This window comes from Ixodes scapularis, unplaced genomic scaffold (assembly GCF_016920785.2).
Source record: "Ixodes scapularis isolate PalLabHiFi unplaced genomic scaffold, ASM1692078v2 PGA_scaffold13__105_contigs__length_92229423, whole genome shotgun sequence".
NCBI lineage: Eukaryota > Metazoa > Arthropoda > Arachnida > Ixodida > Ixodidae > Ixodes > Ixodes scapularis.
Window position 1 is genome coordinate 79,757,755 of NW_024609839.1, and position 22,469 is coordinate 79,780,223.

General features: G+C 44.7%; 1 protein-coding gene across 1 annotated transcript in view; it reads left to right on the forward strand.

The window, feature by feature from the left end:
* The window catches only part of LOC8030552 (protein nervous wreck), a 147,657-nt gene that overhangs the window by 82,079 nt on the left and 43,109 nt on the right, over positions 1 to 22,469 (forward strand). The window contains exon 13 of the mRNA XM_042289742.1: positions 1,296 to 1,347. Within this exon, the coding sequence (XP_042145676.1) occupies positions 1,296 to 1,347 (52 nt within the window). The remainder of the gene's footprint in view (positions 1 to 1,295; positions 1,348 to 22,469) is intronic.

Below are 22,469 nucleotides of genomic sequence, written 5' to 3' on the forward strand. Positions count from 1 at the left end.
TTTACTCTATGCTTATTAGAGTAGTTTGCGAATTTTGAACAGCTTCTTAGAACACTTTGTTTCCTCGTCCGGTGTCCCCCAGAGATTAATTTGGAACCACTATTGCTAATTTTTTTAATGATGATATCGAAATGTGCATAAAAAAATCCGAGTTGTTGTTATTCGCTGATGACTTCAGACTCTTCACGCGTGACGGTCACTCGCTGACCGTGCATGTTTACAGGACGATCTGTCACGTGTGCATGAGTGGTGTTTATCCAATCATTTAAGGATCAATCCTAATAAAGCCAGGGCGTTATCAATGTATAGAACACGGACCCGATTTCTAACGACTACGTTCTCGGTACCGCTCCCGTTTTACACGTCACCACAGCTCGTAACCGTGGTGTTTATTTTTATAGCCACCTCTCTTTTGCTTTTTGTATTGCAGATTGTTAGCTCTGCTTTTAAATTGCTGGGCATCGTTTATGGTTTTATGAGGGAGTTCATGAATCCCTTGTGTGTTATTCGTCCTTTTCTGGAGCCTCATTTGTTCCAGGATTGAGTTCGCCAGTGTTGTTTGGAACTATCTTACGCTATCCGAATCAGAACAAATGGAACATGTTCAGAAGAGGCTAATTTATGGTCGGTATTTCCATCGAAAGTGTTTTTATGATTATGCCTACATTCTTAAAAATCTCAACTTAAAAAAAACTCTATCAAGCAGAAGAAGCATGCGTGACGTGTTATTTTTAAATAGAATTATTCACGGCCAACTTGATTGTGCTATGTTATGTTGTGTGAATTTCCACACACCTATCCATGTTAGCAGACATGCCTATCCATTTTATCTTTTTCATCAGGAGAAGCTATATGTCCCATTACCCGCGTGCAACTTACTTTTAATGACATGTCCACCAACACTGTGGATATTTTTGTTAATTACGAACATCTTTGAGCGAAAAATTGAGTCACTCTTGTACGCATAGCTACCATATCGTTTGTAGACCTTTTTTATGAGACTGTATGCGCTGATGTATGCATGTTGTTATGACTGTGTAGCTGTTTGTAAGCCTGCTACATTTTGTACTTAAGTGCCTCATACAGAGACTTCGGTCGTTTTGAGGCACGGAGAACCAAATAAATAAATAAATCACGCAATTGTGACGTCGCTATGTTGAAATCGAGAAGACAAACTGAGGGCGCGGTAAACGCAACAGCCGTAGTCATCTGTTCCTTGTCAAGCGAAATCAAAAGTGTAACGTCACTTGTGGCCCAACTTCGTGACAATTTTTGGTGTTTTTGTTTTGTTTCAGACCAGTAAACTGAAGGCTGAAGCCCGCCTCGAAGCGTTGCGGGAAGGTGGCGGTAAGTTTGCTGATCCGCCCATTTTCAGTCTCTTGTCACCCAACTAGTAGGCCTCAACACTTGGATAATCCAATGATTCCGTTGAAACTTTTTTTATCATTGTTACTAACATTTATGAATAATTGCCAAGAGTAAAGTCAAATATTTTAGTATTTTGTGTGTACCTTTACAGTTGGCAGGCGGTAACCTCTGATAGATTTCCTTCACCAGTCTGACCCTGATATATATATCCCTTCTCCACTCGGATGTTAACTCTATCCCTGACTGGTGTAACACGTGGTTCGTGAAATGAAATACTGCTAAATACAGATGCATGTCTGTGTCACGTTGTAACACGTACTTCATTCATAACATTGCTCTTAAATTTGAGTCTCCTTACAACTATCTTGGACTTGTCCTGGAAAACTTATGTGGAATATACTATGCTACTCGCTTTCTTGTGTACCTTAAGATGCTTTTTTTTCTTGCACCTACGTCTTTGAAACTACTCCTGTGCAAAACCCTTGTTCGTAGCAAGCTGGAATATGCTACATTTATCTTGGACCCCAGTATGGACTCACTCATTTCAGAATTGACATTTGTTCAGAATTGCGCGTCCCGCTTTATTTTTGTAACCACTGTACCGCCAGCGTAGACCGCAATGAAAACCAGCTTATCGTTACCAATTCTTTCTCTTCGTAGAAAAGTCTCCAGCGTATGTTTGTTCCATAAATATATCTTTACAACTTATTTTTAAAGCAAAGGTCAGTAACGCAACCCTAGTACCTATCAGCGCGCAACGATCCTAGATACAAAGTTGGCATTCCATCCTGCCGGACAAACGCATACTATATCATTCTTTTATTCCTAACGCCTCTTTGAATTGGAACCACCCTTCCATAACTTTTGCCGAAATTATTGAAACTAACAGTTTTAGAAATGCCGTGAGTGTCCTGTATTGCTTCAATGAGGGGCCTAAATTAGTGTTCCGGTTCTTGTTGTGTGTTTTTTCTCTGTATTTCTAAAACAGGCCACTCCCCTCTGTAACGCCTTTGGCCCCGATAATAAATAAATAAATAAATATCACTGCCACAGACAAGGCGGCGGGACAGGATTATTAAGATTATTTGAGGGGTCAGTTAAGCTAGAAAAAAGACACAATTAACATTTAAATGTATATGACCTAATCCAACATATTAAAGACAAAACAGTGTCGAAGATTTTACAATGAATGAGAAGAAAAGTATAATCGGCACTTATGGAGCTCGACAGTTAGCGTAAGGGGGCAATTACCGGGTATTCTTGGTTTTTGTTCTTTTTTTATTATCGAGAGCTGAAACGCCACCATTCAAACTGCCAGTGTGGTCACATCCGCCCATCTTGAAAAATGCCCAACCATCTAAAAGTTAGGAATATTCGTCGATATTCCTTTGCGAGCAAATCTAAAATATCGCCGAGGTCATGTTAGCACTAAGAGTGCCCCGCACTGTACAAGGTCACTCACTGCGACTCGGGAGTTGAATTCTGCCCGCACCTGGGTGGAAACGAATCATGCGTTCTTTATTCTGCAATGTTTAGCATGATGTTAATTTTTCGTTGCATCTCGTTATTTATATTATGGAAATTGATTGCACAAGTGCCTTTTTCGGGCAATCTCTCGTCGTGAATGATCTTACGCCGCATTATTCATTGTGCACAGTTTCTCAAAAAATTGTAGTTCAAAAATAGCACAGCCTATCTATTATATGAACTTGAAGTTCCGGTCCCAAAACGCGGGAACAAACTCTTCGCTTCATCGAATAAAGAAATTGATGGCCATAACACCAGAGCACAACCTTGATTGATACGTCGTCTGCTTCATCCTAATAACAAACGTGTTCTCAACAAACGAGCGCTCCAGTCAAAGCCGCTAACACAAAGTCCGTGTCTTGCGGTAAACGTGAAACAAAAAAGAAGAAGAAATGTTAATTAAACAGTAATACAGAAGAAGAGGGGAAAGTCTCGAAACTTGGAAGAAAGCGAGTTCCCGTTTTTGCCGGGTCTCCCCCCTACAGCGAGGCGCAGCGAAGCGTAAGCGTAGAAAAGATTCCGGGTCGCGGTGGGAACAATTAAGCTCGGTCATATTTCACTTCCATTGCCATCCGACTTTCGACTACTTTCTTCCACTTCCTACGGTAAGTTTATTCGGCTTTTCTCGTTTTAAATATATAAATTGTCTCCAGCTGTGTTAGGGCGCTGTGGGACGTTTTTCGAGTTTTCAACGAACGAACTCTCTTGTTGCCTGTCTTCGTATACACCTTCGTAATTTGCGAAGAGACTAGCGGCTTCCCTCGTTTGTTTAAAATAGAAGTCCGTCGGGAACTAGTGATGAGTGTGGATGGAAGAGGGCGTCCTTGCCTCGGTCATGGTAGGATTGATATTCGGAGAGAGTTTAACCTTATTTACAGATGGGGTTTATCGTATTTACAGCCAGGGTGCTGTCGATAGTGTTCCATTGTCATTACTGAGAGCTTGAGAAACACCGGATATCGCGACTCCGGTGGAATATATTATCGCTCCTCCGATCATTAGCCAATAAGAGTATTAAAGAAGGACTCAAGACCCATCGACATAATAAACACGCCAGGCGGTTTTGTTGGTTTCTTTTTCTATAAGCTCAGTGACATTTGCACGCGTTCCTTGACTGAACCTGAAATACATGCCTGAAATACATGAAATACATTTTTTTCTTTAAGAAATATACTTATGCAGTGAGTTTATAAATTGTCTTTTCATCTATATTCAGCGATAGCTTCAGAAGCGCAGCTAGTGACCTATTTATGTTGGTATGTGCTTCGTTATTTATGATTCATTGATCGGCATTCTTATCGGATAAAGCTGCAGTCTCACTGAATGTACTGAGGATTGGTGTGGAACCCAAACCGCGCGACTGTGATCCCCGAATTTCTACTGTGAATCAAAACGGATGTTTCGTCTTTTGTCAGAGTTAGAACTATACACCTACTCATCACACTAGCTTCGCAAAAACCCCATTTTATTTTCTTCGTTTTTTTTTTTTTTTTTTTGTTTTAAACTTGTCTTATGGGTTCGTGTCTATTTCTAAATGATAACTATATTTTGGTCCATTAACGTACCTGACCTGAGTGTTAGCCGGGTGTTTGTTTGTTTCTGTCTGAGGCTGTTGATATTATATATAGCTGATCTCTACCAAAATAGCGAATCTTGTAACACTTTTAATACATATGGAACGTTTCTTTTTAACCCTATAAGCGCTCCAGAAAGCCTATCGCCCCAATCTACGGAAGGGGGCCGGCGAACAACAAAACTAAATATATTTTGACCTTAAAAAAAGTAAAAAATAAAAAATAAAATACAGTCCGCGCTCAGCCAGCAAGGTGAAACATCATATGGCATAGCCTCCTTTATTCTAGAAAGTCTGTCAATTCCGCGACGGAGACATTGAGCGCCCGGCCACCGGAGAAATGGCATGGAGCAGCGCCGAACGGTTACGGATATGGTAGCACAGAGAGCCACTTCTGGGGTGATTCCTCAGTCAGCGCCAAAAATACGCGCGGGGGTGGCATGTCCGCGAAAAAAAAAAACGAACCGTAACGGAAAAAAAAAGAAAAAAAAAAGGCTACCGGCGTATACAGGAACGGGAGAGAAACGGTATAGTAAAGAATCAACAAAAAATTGTCTACACTTAAAAAAAAAAAAAAAAGAAAAACGAGCGTTTGTGTTTTCGGATTTTCCCGCTGGGGCATTGTTTGGCGCTGCCCGAGGGAACTCCTTCGCCTTGTGCACAGTGTTGTACACGTTCCTAAAAAAAGGAATGGAAGCTCGTTCCTCGTTCCTTTTGATTTTTAGAACGCGTTCCCGTTACAAGTTCCATCTGCGAGAAAGGAGCTCGTTCCCGTCACAGTTTAAAAATGGAACGTATCGTTATAGATATACGTTACATCTGTATTTTGCTAATTACAATATTTAGCTGAATCAAACCAATTTTTTTATCTATCCCATCGAATGGCAACATACGAATTTGAATGTGGGGATGGAAGGACACCAGCAGAAGAAAACAAGCGGAAGCGAGGTTGCATTTGTTGATATATTTACTTTTAAAAATCTCAGCGTTTTACCATATACATGTTTGTTATTGGCTATGCAGACGAGACAAATGTACTGTTACTTCACACTGCACGAGCGTTTTACAACAACCTTACACGTTTCGATCTAACAAAGTCCCGTGTTCTAACTTAACAACAGTTGCTTCTCGATTCTGCTGTGAGCAAGACGAGCAAGTGGAGAAGAAGGTAGGGCTTTTTGAAGGTCAGTCGCGAAAACTACCAGTCCCTCTTCGTGAAGGTTGGGCACGTTGTTCAGTTTGAAGGTGGGAGCAGAGGAGAGGGAAGGAAGGTTAATTTCTGTCCATCTGGCCAATGTTTGGGATACACGTTTGATGTCTAGTAACCTGTTCTTTTTAGTGTAACTGGTTTCTTTGTAGAAGTTCCGTGATGGCTGCGGTCGGCGTTAGAATTCTGGGTGTATGAGGGTTTGTTGAAGTAAAGAAAGTAGGTGGGTTTGAGACGCCCCTTTTTCTGTCTTCTCCTTCAACTAAATGTTTTAATTTCTGTACCGCAGTCTCGGGCACTGAAAAGAGAATCAGTGCTCACTAGCTCTCCTGCACCCTACACTTACCAAGCGAGGACCCCACAAAATATACTCTAAGTAAAAAAAAAGAAGAAAAAAACAAAACTTAACGAGATTCTTTTTTTTAAATATATTGTTTTTGTACTTTTCTTTAGAATTCCCCTCTTATAAATAAAATAAAAATGACCCTACCGGACGAAGAAAAGAGAACGCCGTTCCATCTTTCGTTCCCGTAAAACTGTAACGAGTTTCCGTTCCAGTTACATCGATGCAAAATTGAACGGCGGCGTTGCTTCGTTCCTCCTAAAAGGAAGGCGTTCTATAGGAAAGCCGTTCCTTGGAACGCCGTTCGGTACAACACTGTTTGTGCACGACGCCCTCTTCTCTGATTTTCTCTCCCCTTCACAGCGGCAATATTCTTTCGCGATTGGACAGGCTTTCTACAGGGTGTAACAAGGAGACGCCAGGCTCTTTAAATCGACCGGAAAATTCGATTTCTTGACCTATCGCGGTACGACTTTGTGCAGCGTTGCCCACAGATGGTGCATTTTTTTTTTTTGTAAAATTTGCAAAGAGCGAACTTACCTGAGGAAAAAGTAAAGAAAGAAAAAGGCTTAGCTCCTACGGAAACGCAGCGACACCACCGGTCTGCAAACAACACGGCGCCGTTTCGCACGGGAGACAGGAGATGGAGCAACAAACGCCGCCAACGAACGAGCATACGTCGCCGAAAGCAGGCCTTCTTAACAGACGATCTTTCCGACTCAAAAGCGGCGCGCGTTCCGCAGGCGGCGACAGTCGCAGAAACAAAAAAGACAGGCGCGGTAACAGCAAGGAACTACAGTTCCTTGTCTGCAAAAGGGCCGGCTCTCGGCGTCGTCTGCTCGTTCGTTGGTGGCAGTTGGCGTCGCGACCGCTTGCACCATCTCTTGTCTCGCGTGCGAAACGGTGCCGTGTTGTTTGAAGACCGGTGGCGTCGCTGCGTTTCCATAGGAGCTAAGCCTTTTTGTTTCTTTACTTTTTCCTCAGCTAAGTTCGTTCTTCGCAAATTCTACAAAAAAAAAAAGCATCATCTGTGGGCAACGCTGCACAAAGTCGTAGCGCGATAGGTTAAGAAACCGAATTTTCCGGTCGATTTAAAGAGCCTCGCGTCTCCTTGTTTCACCCTGTAGAATGAGTCTGGAGGAGTCTATGGCCATGCTCAGCATCGAAGCGTAGACTTAATTTTTAGCTCTATACATATGTACAGCCTCGTGATTGGTCAAGCTATCTTAAAAAATGGCAACGATTGGCTCTGCCAAGTGCTCTGCCAGAATATCGACGCTCCAGTTTTCCTATAGTGTACAAGTGTCTGCTTCGTTATTGTGTGTTCACTGCATGCCCCTAAAATGTGTTCTCACGTTCCTCGCTGAATGTGGGCCTGCAGCGTATACGCTCTGTGTTCTCGCAACATTCTGGAATAAGTTTTTGTTTGTTTTTTGTTTGCTTGTTTGTCTGCGCGCTTCCGATTGACTTCTGGATTCGGGACTACGCAACAGCCCTTTTTCTCTAGGCAAAGAACGCCGCCTCTGATTTCAAGTGGTTTCGAACCTGACGAACCAAGCACAAAACTACGAAAGGAAACTTTCGAAATGTCTGTCCCGCCCTGATAAGATCTGCGAACGCCAGACTGCGCGGAATGCGCGGTGAAAGAAATCCTCGTAAACCAGGGACGGAAGGAGACGCGATGTAGCTGCGGGCATGACACCCGAAGCGGGTCAAGAGAGGTAGAAGCATTACAAGCCCCCCTGAGAGGAATATAGAGCTTGACTTGGCTTGTCCAAATACTGGCGTCGGCTATACGCCCCATCTCGTCTCGAGCTGAACCAGAGAGTAGGCTAGAATAGGCCAGAGTAACCCCACCACGCTCTAAGAAGTGGCCCCGCGGGGCAGGGGAGCTCGTCCATTCATGCAAATTAAAGTTTCGCTACCGAAATGAAATAGAGCATCTGGCACTAGGCGTGACGTCAGCTCGTAAAACGCCGGATGTGTCACATATAGGACTTCGATTTTATGTATTGAAAGCATCGACGTGAGCACGTCAAACGCCGTACATTCGTCATGTCGCTACTCAAATTTTAGGTTGACTTTTTTCTTTTCTTTACTCAGTCGTAGTCATTCTCCGACCTTCCGTTACGTAACAGGGATTGGCTCTCCGAGTGTTATGCGTGAAAATAGATAAACAGGAATACCTTTTTCCGTAGCCAATCAATCGTAAAGGGGATGTGCCGTTGTGTCAATCAGCCTAATGAACCTACCAACAGGCACGTAAGGACACTCCAATCGTCAGATTTTTTACCAGTAAGACACCTGAGATAAACCGTGATTCAGCATTTTTAGGTATACAGTCTGAAAAAACTTCAGCGAAAACTATCCTTCAAGACATGCAGGTTACAAATGGCCAATCACTGCGTATGCCGAAGGTATCCTATGCGGAGCGCCAGTTTGTCTGGTTTTTGCGCAGAGGTTGCGGTGACGTCAAAACACCGATCTCTGATTGGCTCCGTTTGGAAGGATCGCGGGCAGACCTCAAGGGAACTGTCATTGAAACCTGCCCAATATCCTTTTAGTCAGAGCCAATCAGAGCTGGGCGTTCTGACATCAATGCCGGTCAATGCAATCCCTGTGCAAGAAGCAGACGAACTTGCGCAGCGCATAACTATAATGGCGAAGGTAAGAATACAACTAGATCTGAAAAAATGCGATGGATGGAGAGCGTGCATAGTCCCTGAAGATATTGCCACGGATGAAGAATGTCACACGAATGTCAAACTGAAAATAAGTGTTTAAAATAAGACGAACTTGTGCCTACCATCTAAAACAGAAGGTATCGTGCGTCCTGCGTCGGCGAAGGAAGAGTTAGCACCTCTTCGTTAGCTGCTCTTATACACGAGGGACGTTCAGGAGTGTTCCGAACCAGAAGACTCGATGACAGCCAATATTGGGATTCTTTATAGGATTCTTTCGTCATACGCAGTGACTGGCTCCCCCTGTGTTCTGCAGGAAAGTGAACACGGAGGAACTATTTTTCCGTGCCTTGGCTGAGGTCCATCTAGATCATTGGAACGAAGGTCAAGATTCGATCTGGACCTATCGATAGGAAGCTGCGGGCCCGAACGATTTTCGCGGCGTCCGCGGCAGCTCCGGTTGCGCCACAAACGTTTTCATGGGCTCTAAAAACAGAACACGGAGCAGCATGTTTACGACGACGACATTCCCCCTTAAACAAGTGGCGATCCCCCCCCCCCCCCCTCCCCCCTTGCCCCGTGCTACGTTGTTCGCGTTCCTTTGAAACCGGATCCCTAGGCGAGAGCACTCAGACACTTTACTCACAAACACTCTTGTGCACGTAACTCGGGAAAAGACTAATCGATTAGAATTAGAATTAGTCCTGGTTAAAAGCATTCAATTAGGTTATTTTACTACTTGAAGTGCAAAGTAATTGATGGTTAATTGTAAAAGTAAGCGTTGCGTTTCGATTACTTGAGGCGTTCAAAACGGCAGGTGCCGGTTTTAGAACGGGCCTCCCGTACTGTCCATTAGGGAGTTTTAGGGAACCATTTTTGCCCATCTGATATGGTGCCCTCGGGTAAGAACTGCGCATGCGTTGCAGCAGAAGACTCGCATATGGGCAGCGCGTACCGGAGCGACCAACGTACCTTATCGGACGTGCAGAAAGGGTTCTAATACGGTAATACGATGATTCTATATCCAATAATCGAGTTCTACTATTATTGGATTTAGAATCATCATATTACTAGCTAGTTATCTTATCAATCCACCAATTTTAGTAGACGATTCTCCTATCGGACAAATGGTTCGAGGATTCTCTGGTGGCAAGCTTGTGAAAAGAACGGACTCCATTAAAAAGGGGAGGGGAAAATAGTAATGGTCACAGGTTATTTGAGTACTTCCAAAAGTGATATGATTACAATTGCAATTACCTCGCAATAAAAGTAATAAAATGATTTCGAAATATAATTAAAAAAGTAATCGATTATAAGTAATCTGGTTATTTCAAAACAAGTAACGTAACAGTCTACTCAAAGACAACGAACAAACACGATGAGTGTTGTTGGCGACCAGTTTGTACTTTAACGACGAGTGTTTGTCGTCCCGACTGGCTCGTTTTTCTTCGGTTCGCGAGGCTTCAAATGATGTGGAATTTTCGGAAACGTACTTTGGTAGCGGGTACACATCTGAACAGCAATGTTTGCTGTTCAGATGATTATTTGCAGAAGAGAGCTGTTGGCGCATGCTCAGAACGGGTGTCACGGCCAGGGATGGGCAAAATACGTGCAAATATGTATCGAAATACAAATACAAAATACTTCATCAAAAATGTATTTAATTACAAATCTAATTACATTTCCAAAGAAACATTTAATTACAAGATACAAATACAACCAAATGTATTTGGTGTCCTCCAAATACTTTTCCAAATACATTCCTCAAAATTTGCGTCAGCGACTTCAGGGCGCCTGCAACGGGTTTCTGTGTATCTCATTTTCATTTTGCATCGCACTCTCGGGAGTTAGTGTGCGAGGCTCTAGTAACGTAAAAGAAATATAATCACAAAAAAAAAAAATGTAATCAGCTTGGACGTAATGGGTGAAAGAAGCACAAAGCTTCAAGCAGCTTTTTTTTGTCGATTAGATTTTGGTATAGACCTACAAAGAACCGAGACGACCAAGACACGCAGCACTAGCTAGAGAATTTTTATTTTTGCAACTCGCACCAGCTACGAAAATCTGGACGACCCGCTCATTTAGAATGTTATAGGCAAAAATATGGGTGGAAATCAGGCTGGAAAGTATCACAAGTTGTCACAGGCACTTATTTAGCCAGTCTGCCTGTGAACGTCGATTTCGTCACTATTCTTGCCCTGGACTAGCACCGTACTCACAAAGCCACTAAACGCTTCTGCTTGATTGAGAGACACTGCATTCGGTGTAGAACGTGGTTTTCTTCCTGCTCTGGACAGTGACAATAAATTTTAGGGATGTATTTTCACCCACAAAATTGTATTTAATTACAATTGTATTTAAAATACCCACGTTTTAGTATTTAAATACACACGTCAAATACATTACCCAATTTGTAATTAAATACAAACGCAAAATACACAAAGTATTTGAAATCCGTATTTCAAATACTTGTATTTGAAATACGGCCCATCCCTGGTCACGGCACAGTAGATAAAAGAAAAATGGCAGCGTGTAGAAGGGGATCTATCGCAATGGGCTGTAGACTTTTGCAAAAATCGCCTTGTACGCGCTACCATCTTTGTCTGCTGGGCTGTGGAACGCCTTCTGAGCATGCGCCGTCGCTCTGCTGTGCGGTATATCAGACGCTGCGCATGCGTCCACAGCTCAATGACTCAGCATTTTTTGCTCTGGTGATAAGCGATGCAAAGGGGAAAATGAGGGACAGGACAGCTGCTATACGGCAGCCGTTTGAAGCAAAGCTGACTAGAGACAAAGTTGGCTTCTCCGCCTCAACCTCAGTTTCTACACGCACTAATTCGAGGGGACAAAATCGTCTGTCTCTTTCTTTCTTTTTTTTAGAAAAACTTTAGTACTTACAATCAAATCATGGTTGACAAGCGCACTGGGAGTCTGTGTTTGACTTTGAGCAATCAAAGATGGCGGCATGTTTCTTACACAAGCGCAACGTAAACATCGTTTCGTTTGACATCTGTCCGAGGCTCTGATAAAAAGTACACACAATTCTGGAGCTGGTGCCGTATAGTTTTTTTTTGCGGCTCACGTGTTTGCGCGAACAAATATAGATTCCACGTCGAATTCGGCGCTTCGTTCGATTACTGTGTTCGCGATTCCACTCGGATGTGTTGTTTGCACTGGCGATCGGTAAATACTCCACACGAAAACCTAAAATTTAGAGCAGCACGAAGAGCTTCGAGGGTGCGGGAGTTGTGAGATTTTGAACACACGTGGAATTAATTTGGAGCACCGCGCAAACAATCCGTAATGTTTGACGAAAAATAAACGCGCTTCAAGCATTTTTTTTTAGAGCGGAAATTTTGGGAGCGACGTGACATTTGAAAAATTGAAGAAACGAAGGAAAGTGTAATCTAAAAAGAAAGTCATGCTCTTTTTACACAAAATGTGTTATATTTTTTTACCCAACCGGGGTCGAAAGTAGATAAGCCGACTGCCAGCCCAAGGCTGACGTAGTGCTCGTCTGATTTGACAGCAGTGCCGGCCGAACATGACGCCATAGAGTTGTCATAATGTACGCTAGAAGTTCAACTGCTGCTAGTGTCTACGGGACTTCCGGTTTCGAAATTGAAGCAATTAGCAACCAGTCCACTCTTGCGGTGCTCCTGTGCATTCCCATGGAAAAACGCGAGTGCATTTTGTCTCTTCGCCGTAGAATAACTGGACTTACCTTTGTAAATGTATTAACATTTATAAAGTGCAATTGCTATAGTTACAGCAATTTTCCGATCAGTAAGCAATGTGAAACTTGCCAATATTCCGGTGCACGATCCTATGTCCCACAGCAAGTGTGCAGAAACAAGCGACGAATCCAAGGAAGAATAACAATTGAAAAGAACGTTGGGCTTGTTCAAGGAGCGTGAACATCACGATGGCGCTAATTTTGATAACGTGTAAGATTTTTATGCCACCAAAAATGACCCCTTTACGAACGGTTAAAACGCGCAAAAAAGTAAAAGTGCACGTACTATAAAAGCTGTTTTTCTTCTTACTAGTGTGCTGACTTTATCGCGCGACAAGTGGTTTCTGACTTCCCTCCATTTTAAAAGTTTTCGAGCAAGCGGATATGAGTTTTGAACGCTGGAACAAACTTACCTTTGCACCCATACGGGAGCAGAAAGAATAGAACGAACGTAATGTATCACAAATAGCACTCATTACTTCGATTTCACTTTAGTTTGATCGTCGACATGCATGGGTTGGTTTTGATCCAGTGTTAGCGCGTAGTTCTTGATATCTATCTTTATTCTCGAGATGGCCTTCATTGCTTTGGGGCGTAAACCCGCCTCTAGAGAAGCGCCGATGCCGTGTTCGCGCTAACGGTGTCGGACAGTGTACATAAATACGCGTATGAAGCCATTTTAGCACTTTTTTAGTGCCATGATTTTGAAATCGCAATCCCATAACTAACCAATATTTTCGTCTACGTGATTGAGACATCTTCCAATCTATCTGGCACGTACGAATTATTCGTGATATGTTCCCTTGTAGTCCGAGCGAAAACAGAAAATACACTCACTTTTTTCCGTAGGAATGCATTACTGGAAGTCAATTTCCAGACATGGTTGCCTCCTTCAATTTAAAACCGCACACTAGCGCCGGTGGGACCTCTAGCGTACATTATAACAACGCTACGAATGGCACCCTTGTCTACCATTTGCGCCATTCAGTCTACACGTGCCTACAAAGGTTCTCCTCACTAACACATCACTTCGTCTGTTACCACTGCCCTTGCGGACCAATACGTCGAAGGGGCGACTTTTTTCTTTATCTCAAATTGTTTGATTGAGTCGGTACTTCATGTTTAAGGCAAATATGACTAAAAAAATATAAACCCGTCGCACAGACAGATAGTTATGAAATCTTTTTTTTTTTTCTTTGGGAGGAAGAGGGTTGGGAAAGGCCTCATCTCCACTCCAGCGTTCGCTCTGTTAAAGTGAAGAGAGTGCAAGGCCCTAAAGAAAAAAGCTCTTTTTTTTTAGTTTGCAACATAGTATAGAACGTTTGTGGAGGATACACTTAAACATTTTCATCAATTACTTCGGAGTGGGGTGTAATTATATATTTAATCGACTGTCCTTTTCACCTTGTCCCTGACTGAACTCCACGACTACACACCAACTATATTTTTATGTCACATCAAGGCAGTAACAATAACTGTGACGTCACGGGTCTGTGCGGATGCTCAGAGACCATAACTCCTGCGGGCTTATTTAAACCCCGTAGGCCCGGAGCTTAAATACGCCGTTCAGAGAAACCGACAATATACAAAAACGCACACGCACAAACGCATACGCAACTGCGATTGAAGCGCAGGAACGCGTCCCGAACCCTACAATTGCCCAAGATGGCGAACTCCGATTTCTTCCTTTTTTTGTGTGTGCGTTTGTGTGTGTCTTTGTGTTTCAGGTTTTGAAGCCGCCGTCTTAGGTACACGTAAGCGCGCTCAGACGCGTGCACGTGACCCGCAACCGTAAGCAGTTTAGACTCACGAACGGACCGTCCACTTCATTGAGCCGAATGATTTGTGGTCCTGGGGTGAGACCGGGCAGCAGCTATACGCGGCACGGGCACAAACGTCTGTGTAGCGTGCCTAGATTTTTAGAGTGGTAGCAAGTGCTCGATCGGGTCACGTGGTTTAGGGTCCCCGATACAACACAAGCTGCGAGAAGGAGCCGAAAACGCCGATTCTCGGCAAGCGTCTCAAACCTTTGCTAAGCCTCTCCATCCTCTGTCCGGGCTTCAGCGCGCAACAGCGTCACGCATGCGCAGTTGCGACCAATCTGCGCATTAGATTGCAAACGCTCGTCATTGTTTCAATTGCTAACTCTCTTAAGTCTAGGCCCTCTACTTGTGTGGCATCTGACGTAGACTTCCCTCTCCCTTTTACCCCACCTTGTTTCCATTTTAACCGAGGGGAAGGAGGTTTCCCTTACGGTTTGCCGTGGGACGGCGTCCCATTAGTTAAACTTCGACAATATGAAGCCGAGATCATCGTTAGTTCAGTGTTTCTAGTTTGATTCTAGTCTTGTTCGCTCTTTTTCCTGAAGTGCATGTTCATGAAGGAAGGTCAGCGCATGTGATAGTGAAGAAAAAAAAAGTGAATTATGGTTGGTTCGAGTCAGTTTGTTTTGCTGGCACCTCCGAGGCGTCAAATGAGATTGTAGGTGTTTTATCATCCGAGTTATAAATATGGATATAAGCATTCGTCTCCTTGATGTTTTTTTTTATGTTTAGGCATTCGGTTTTTAGTACGGTGATCTATCTACATCTAACCCAGTAGTCATGGTGTTTTGTGCTGATTGGACAGGTTAGAGTGATTACTTCTGAAATACACTATTCATGCACTAACTGTTTCTTTCCTTCTTGCGCTCAATTTTAGGGGTAGCCGTCGGAGAAGGTCGCTTCTAAGACAATTTTTTTTTAATCTTGCCCCGTCTGCACGACACACATCACATATGAGGTGTTAAGCCAAATCAAAGTCTACGGTGAATTGAACCTCCAGAAAAACGGGCCGTATTTTATTAATCAACTTTCGGTTTGTATATTAGATCAAGAGGCGGAACGCAAGTACAAATCTGAAAGATAAATACTATAGTAGCAGACATTAAAAAAAAAAGCATTATAGCAGTGGTGGTCAGTTAACTGGTCATGGTACGTGGCCACTACAGGTGACCAAGGTACGAATCTTTGGGAGTCGCTGGCCTTCACGTCAATCCAAACCAGCATCTCCAGAATACGAGTGGACGCCAGTAGCACGACAATGTGGAGAGCAAGTCGTTTGCTCCTGGGCCGAGCTCTGATTGGTTTTGATTAAAAGGATAGTGGGTATACCTTAGATGCCGTGAGGTCTACGCACTACTTTTTTTTTTTCTCAATCCGCCAATAAGAGGTCGGCGTTCTGACATCATCGCACCCCCTGCGCAAGAAGCAGACGAACTCGCGCTCCGCGTACTCACTGAGAGAATGAGAACGGCAGGGCGTATACATCTTTCGGATGCCCGGCCCACGCTCTTTGCCTTCTATTATGCTTTGACTGCTCGTGCACGCTCGAGGCTCACGAAACACTGAAGCATTATCGAAGGCAGGAAACTTACGCTTGAGCATCACCACCTAGAAGTCAAGGCCTGCGCTGCACCATTTCCACCCAAACGTCACCACGAGTGAATCCTCGCAGCGCCGCCTATATGCGGAGCGCAAGTTCGTCTGCTTCTTTTGCGAAGATTGTGGTGACGTCAAAACGCTGAACTCTTGCTGGCTCTGGTAGAAGGATAGTAAGTAGACCTCAAGGCAGGTTGCTTTGAGGTCTATACCTACTATCATTCCAATCAGAACCAATCAGAGCTCATCGTTCTGACGTCACTGCAACCCCTGCAAAAGAAGCAGACGAACTTGCGCTCCGTATAGCTTGCGTCAGCGTTGCCGCCAGCGCGTCTCGCGGCATCTCACAACGAGCGCGAAGCTACCAGGCGGCGATACCAAGACATACGCTTCTGCCGCTTTGCGGCGACGCTCGTGGAGCTTCGGCGTTTGGCCGCTTTGGGGCGGGTCGGAGATCTACGAACACTGACGTCACGTGCGGGCCTTCTCCTTCAGGTGGGGTTGCGCTGTAGGCGGGAGAACTACAGGACCTACCTGGTCTTCTAATCCCGCCATTGATTACAGCTGTTCCTATTCTAGCGTGAGAAAGTAAAAAGCAGACGTTCCTTCCAACAAAAAAGAGAAAGAAGAAAGAAAAATACAATGTTGCCATCTCACTGTGATTTCGAAGTAAACCAGTGAGCATGGCTACAGATGGAACCCCACAAATTACTTCATATCAGAAACGGGGGATCTAACGTTTCTGCGAAACGAGCTCGTGGGGAAGATGTCGAGCGACAGGCACGGAAGAGGAGGGGGGGGGGGGGGGGGAACTTACAGAGGTAAGAATGAATCACGAGTGAACTTTCGCGTACCGTTGTCTTTCGCCGGAATGGAGGAAGCTCCAAGTATACTAGATGGATAGCACAGATTAGAGCGCCATCTTATTTCTGGCATGCGGTTGGACGTTATTATGGGAAGCCTGGAACAGTGGTGGGACAACCCCCGACTATTCGAAGTGCCCCATTTTTCGCATCAGGACTGTAGATGCCCCGGTATGTCGAAGGATTCCCTGCAAGAATCTGGAAAGGAAAAGATGGATGCGATTTTGCGTAGTGTGACTCATTGCATAGACCATTCCAATAATCGCCTTCTGCGCTTTCATCGTTGTTTTAGTACTTGCCCGTGGGACGCGTGCTGAGCATGAGCAATTGCCCTTTTCTACGGAATAGCAGACATCCCGCAGGCGTTCACAGCCTAGTGACTCGGCACTTTTCTTCCCGGTTATACGCGCATGACAGATGCATACATGGTATGGAAGAAAGCTCACTTGGAACTATGGTTACACCTCGTAGTTAAGAGTGGTGGAAGAGGCAGGGTAAAACAGGCTCAAGATATAACTTCCGTTAAGTCTTAGGTGATGCATTTTATTTACGGTTTGCTCCGTCTCGTTATATATCTCCAACCTTTGTGCTGTAGCAGGGTTCAAGAAAGTGTGGTTTTTGAGCCTGTTTTGAAGTCTGAAAGTCTGAAACTCCTTCGCAAGTGCTAATGATCAATCTAGTTTTATTTTTCTTTCGCCAGTTAGAAAGGACTAAATGACCCCCTGTTGCATGATTGTCATTGGATTGGATAAGACGCTCCACAATAGCCAAATGATAAATATCTTCTAATATAGGTTTTTTGGTAGGTTTTTGATGAGGAAAGGGTACTCTGAAAGTCGGCATTTATGCCGAAACTTGGTACGACCTTTTGAGGACCAAGATACTATTATCGATGCATAAGCATCTAATACGAAGGCGGAGTTTCGGTACAACCATCAGATCTCCAGCAGCATGAATATAAGCGAAGGCTTCAGGTTTCTCTCTGGGACAATACCTTTCTCTGCAGTAAGCAGGCATGCAAGTCTGCCTCTTGAGACTCCAAATCGAAGCCTTCTTCAGCAGCACGAACGATTGATATAATAGTTTTCGTTTTCCTCTCTCCAATCAGGAACTAAAACGTTCCTGTCTTGCATGAGCACCAATGGATAATGTAAGCACAATTGTTACTTTTAAACAACTTCTCACAAGGTTCTGCAATAGATCCTAAATTCTGTAAAAGTAGGCCTTGGTGACGAAACTGGGTATGGCCTTTTGACGATCCAGATACTATTATCGATGCATCGCCGTGTGCTACAAAGGCGGAGTTGCTGTACAAACATCCAGTCTCCAGCAGCTTAACAATAAGCAAAGATTTCTGGTTTTTTTTTTTTTTTTTTGGTTTTTTTGTGAAACGGTAGCTCTATTTTCCTGCTCTAACTAGGCGTCATGTAAGTCTGCTTTTCAAGACTGCTTTGGAGCCTGGAGGTTCAAAGCTTCTTTAGCAGCACTGACAATTGATCCACAGTTCTCGTGCTGCGTTCGCCAATCAGGAAGAGTCACAAAATCCCTCTCTCAAATTAGCGTCAGGGAATAAAATAATCAACAATAGTCACTTTATAAACAAATTCTGACATACTTTTGAAATAGAGATTGAATGTTCTGAAAATCGGTCTTTATGGTGAAGGTGGGTATGGCCTTCTGACGACGCATCACCGCCTGTTACGAAATCGCACTTGTGTCACAACCATCAAGTCCCCGGCAGCTTGGCTGAGAGCAAAGGTTTCTGGTTTTTCTTTTAAACAATAGCTCTTTCTCTCTTTCTCTCCCTCGCTTCGTGTCTTGAAACACGAGCTCCCCTTTTAAGGCCCCAGTTCGAGCAAACCGAGAGGCCCAGTTTTCATTCGGGAATCCCCTAGACCACCTGGTAGCAGAGCTCGTGCCACTACGCTTGTATACAACGAAGCAAGTGTTCCAAAATCCGTCCTTGACGCGTCGAAACACAAAGATGGGCCCGCCAATCAAAGGAAACGCAAAGAGCGCGCAAAACACGCGCAATGACGGGGCAGCCAAGCTCGCGCCGTCAATGGTTGAGGTCGAAGGCAAGCGAAATCACCTGGACACATCTGGCGGCTAAACAAACGCACGAGGTACGCAAGGAGCAGACAAACCTGCAGTCCGTATAGAAGGCGCCCACCTGTGCCTACCTACCCTGCCGCTACCGAGTGACCGATTGGGAAAGCCTGCCAGCGAACCGATGAGAAACTTCTCAAGACGCTGCTCTTTGAGAACACGGTGCTCTATGGGTGGTACTAAGGAGGGCCGAGGCAGTCTTTGAGCCGAGAGTCTGCGGTGGGAGAACGCGGTATATCCTCTTTTTAGCTGCGTGCACGCACGCGAGTCTCCCCGCACAAAAGGGCGGCGGTGGATCTTCGGCGCTGTTCCACTGACAGACAGGGCAGTGATGGATCACGGGCTGACGCTTCGAGAAGGGGGTTCCGTCTCTCCGGTTCCGTCAGGGCACTCCGTCTTCGAGTGGGGGCGGGAGAGGCCGATTTTGGTCTCTGGCGCTAAGCGTCGATTAGCTTTGGTGGTCTGCGGGAAACTCTCGTCCTGGGTTGAGTGCCTTGCGCATCCGTGCTTGATGGTGCACTAGATTGCGATTGAACGGTGTTATACAGTGGGGTGGGATTTCTTGATCGGGGTAGGAAACCTCGTTGACGCGGTTTATATGATGTTGTAACTGCGAAGGAAGAATGAGATAGTCCTGTGGGCTGTACCGTTTGGAATTGATTGACATCTGCGGAAAGGCGGCGAAGCGTTCGCGATTGAAGCAGATAAGTTTGTGCATATTTTGTATATTTTTTTTTATTATATTTTATGTTTTCTCGGAGCCTATTCAGATTTATATATCCCCTGCATCGCTATATGCATATATATAACCCCACCAATGTCAGAAAAGGAAATTACTATATATAGCTGTCTTCTCCTATATATAAATGGTCCGCGGCAGCATTTTAGGGTGAAATTGTTTGTTCAAAAAGGCGCTCATTGAGCCCGTGGATTTTCGTCGCTGCCCAACTTTTAGCGTCAGAGATAAGCGCTTTACATCGGAAGATGGTTAATACCGAATCGCGGGACACGCACTACTTTTGTTCTAAAAGCATCTCCCCCAGTTATTCACCAATGACTGCTGCAGGCATATAACCTTCAAGTCAGTCGTTTTACATACTTCCTTTGATGTGTATCCATAATTTGCCACGCGAATTCACGCTGCAGGTGAGATTGGAGGTGTCAGATATCGCACGAAAGTTTTTGCTTAAAGGGGCCCTGCAATCATATTTAAGCGTCCACTTTTTTTGCGGTTTCCACGTCTCTTGGGGTTCAGGCAATCTAGCGGGCACGGAGAGAGGGCTTGGGGCCAACACATCCATCGTGCCATTACGTCCATCGAGCAAATACGTCCAATTCCGTGCCCTTACATCCATCGTGCCCGTACATCCATAGTGCCAGCATATCCATCGTGCCTTTACATCCACATTTAGCCAGTTCATCCAACGTGCCATTACATCCATCATGCCGTTACATCCATCGTGACGTTACGTCCACCGCGCCATCACATCCATCGAGCAACCTCGTCCAAAAGCGTGTGATTAAATCCACCAATCACGCAGGCTTATTTCTTTGTTTAACTATGCTGTATAATAGTTCAGATTATTTTGAAGAGTTATACGCTATATTGAATGTACAAAAGCGAGTAAAAGGACCCTTTGTGCGTCGTGCACTTTCTGCGGCCCTCCGCGTCTCCAAAGTCAAGCGCGCAGCGTCAGCTCGTTGTTTGTTGTTTCCAGAGTGATGAAATGTTAGTTACTGATTTTTTCTCCTTCAAGATTAACTAAATATAAATTTTAGTGTAGAATTAGGACGGTATAGAGAATCACACCTTTTATTTCGCTTTGAGAAACAAAAATCTGAATGTCTTATAGAATTTAATTGTGATATACTAACGTTCTGGGGCTTACCGTTTGTTCCCTGTGGGCCCCGAACCTGTGCGAAGATCAAGAGGTCTGCTTTTTGCGCAGAGGTTGTGGTGACGTCAGAAAGACGCCGAGCTCTGATTGGCTCTGAATGAAGGATAGTGTGTAGGCCTCAAAGCAAGCTGCCTTGAGGTCTACTCACTATCCTTCAATCAGAACCAGTCAGAGCTCGGCCTTCTGACGTCACCACAACCCCTGAAAAAGAAGCAGGGGAATTTGCTCTCCGCATAAGAATGTGAATAACCCAAGAAGCCCAATGGCGGCCATCTTGGATTCTATGGATGCGTTAGCACGATGGATGTAATGGCACGCTAAGAGTCGGTACAGGAAGGATGAGCAATTACGTCCATCGAGCAACTACATCGAACGAGCAACTACATCCATCGAGCAGCTACATCCATACACATGTCAACACATCCAACGAGCTAGTATATCCACCGTGCCATTACATCCATCGATGGATGTAATGGCTCGGTGGATGTGCTGGCTCGATGGATGTGATAACACGTAATCCGGAGAGAGTAACTAAATATCAGTGCGTCATATTTTAACCGGACGACGCGGAAACCTCCTCCACCGACGAGGGCGACCCGCGGTACCGAAAGCGCGCAAAATGTGACGTCTTTGGTCCTGGGCTTACTACTGGTCAGAGCCGCTAAAAGCTTCTTTTTAGTCGAAATACAAAATTTAAGTGGCGCGAACCGTTTCAATTTTTTATAAAAGTAGTTTGTGTTCAGTAGTTTAGATCAAAAAAGAAACGAATGCAGTTCATAAAGTACGGAAACAAGAAATGACCCGTCGGCATACCCGCCACCAAGCGGTGGAAAAGGCGGCGCATACTAGAAAGGAGTAGTGGGATCAGGCGCCGACACGGAAAGGTCCCGGATGTACGCGGCGGCGCTGCGGTCATTTGGGCAGGAGGATCCGAGCGGCTCCGAGCGTTCCGAAGGCCTTCGACGAGAAGCTTTGTCTTGCAGTTTGGCCGTTTCGCGGTATGGCAGCGCAAAGTAGCTCCCATTCTGAACTGATCTTTACCCCGTGTTTGCTGTCGTTTGTGGCCAATGAAGTGTCATGCCGAATTAGTATTTAATCGCGCAGCAAATGCAATGAGAGCCGCTGTGGCTGCCCGCTGCATACAGCCTATCCAGAACACGCTTCAATGGCGCCCTCTCGCGCCGTCGACTCGGAGTGCGGCAGCCGTGAGCGCTCGATAAGCTCACTACCCCTCATCTAGTTCACGGCCACTCTCAAGCAACCAAGGACGTCATGAGGGAGGTTATTTTTGCTTGTTTTTGTAATTTTAATTTGCCTATAACTTTTAAAATAAAGGAAATTTCGAGAAAAGAAAAGTTTCACTAAGTTACTACGTTCAGTGCGCTCAGGTTCGGTGCAAATTAAAAATTAGTAAAAAAGTCATTGCAGGGCCCCTTTAACGTCTGTTCGAAGGCAAAGACGGCAAAGCCCGTGGATGGTACACAACACCAAAATACGAGGTCACCCAAAGTCTCCTGTACTTCTTCCTTAACTAGTAACTACAAATACCAGCCAGCACGCAACGCGTAATAACGCTTTTTTTTCATGATAAACGTGGCGGCTAACTATTCATTTTGCTACCAAAACCTGCCCCAGGGCGCGTGACTTATCAAGGCCCGACCACACACTGGCAACTCCTTACGACTCGGTGCCTTAAAAACTTTCAAGTCTTTCTGACGACGAGGGAACACATTGGCACGCTGGCG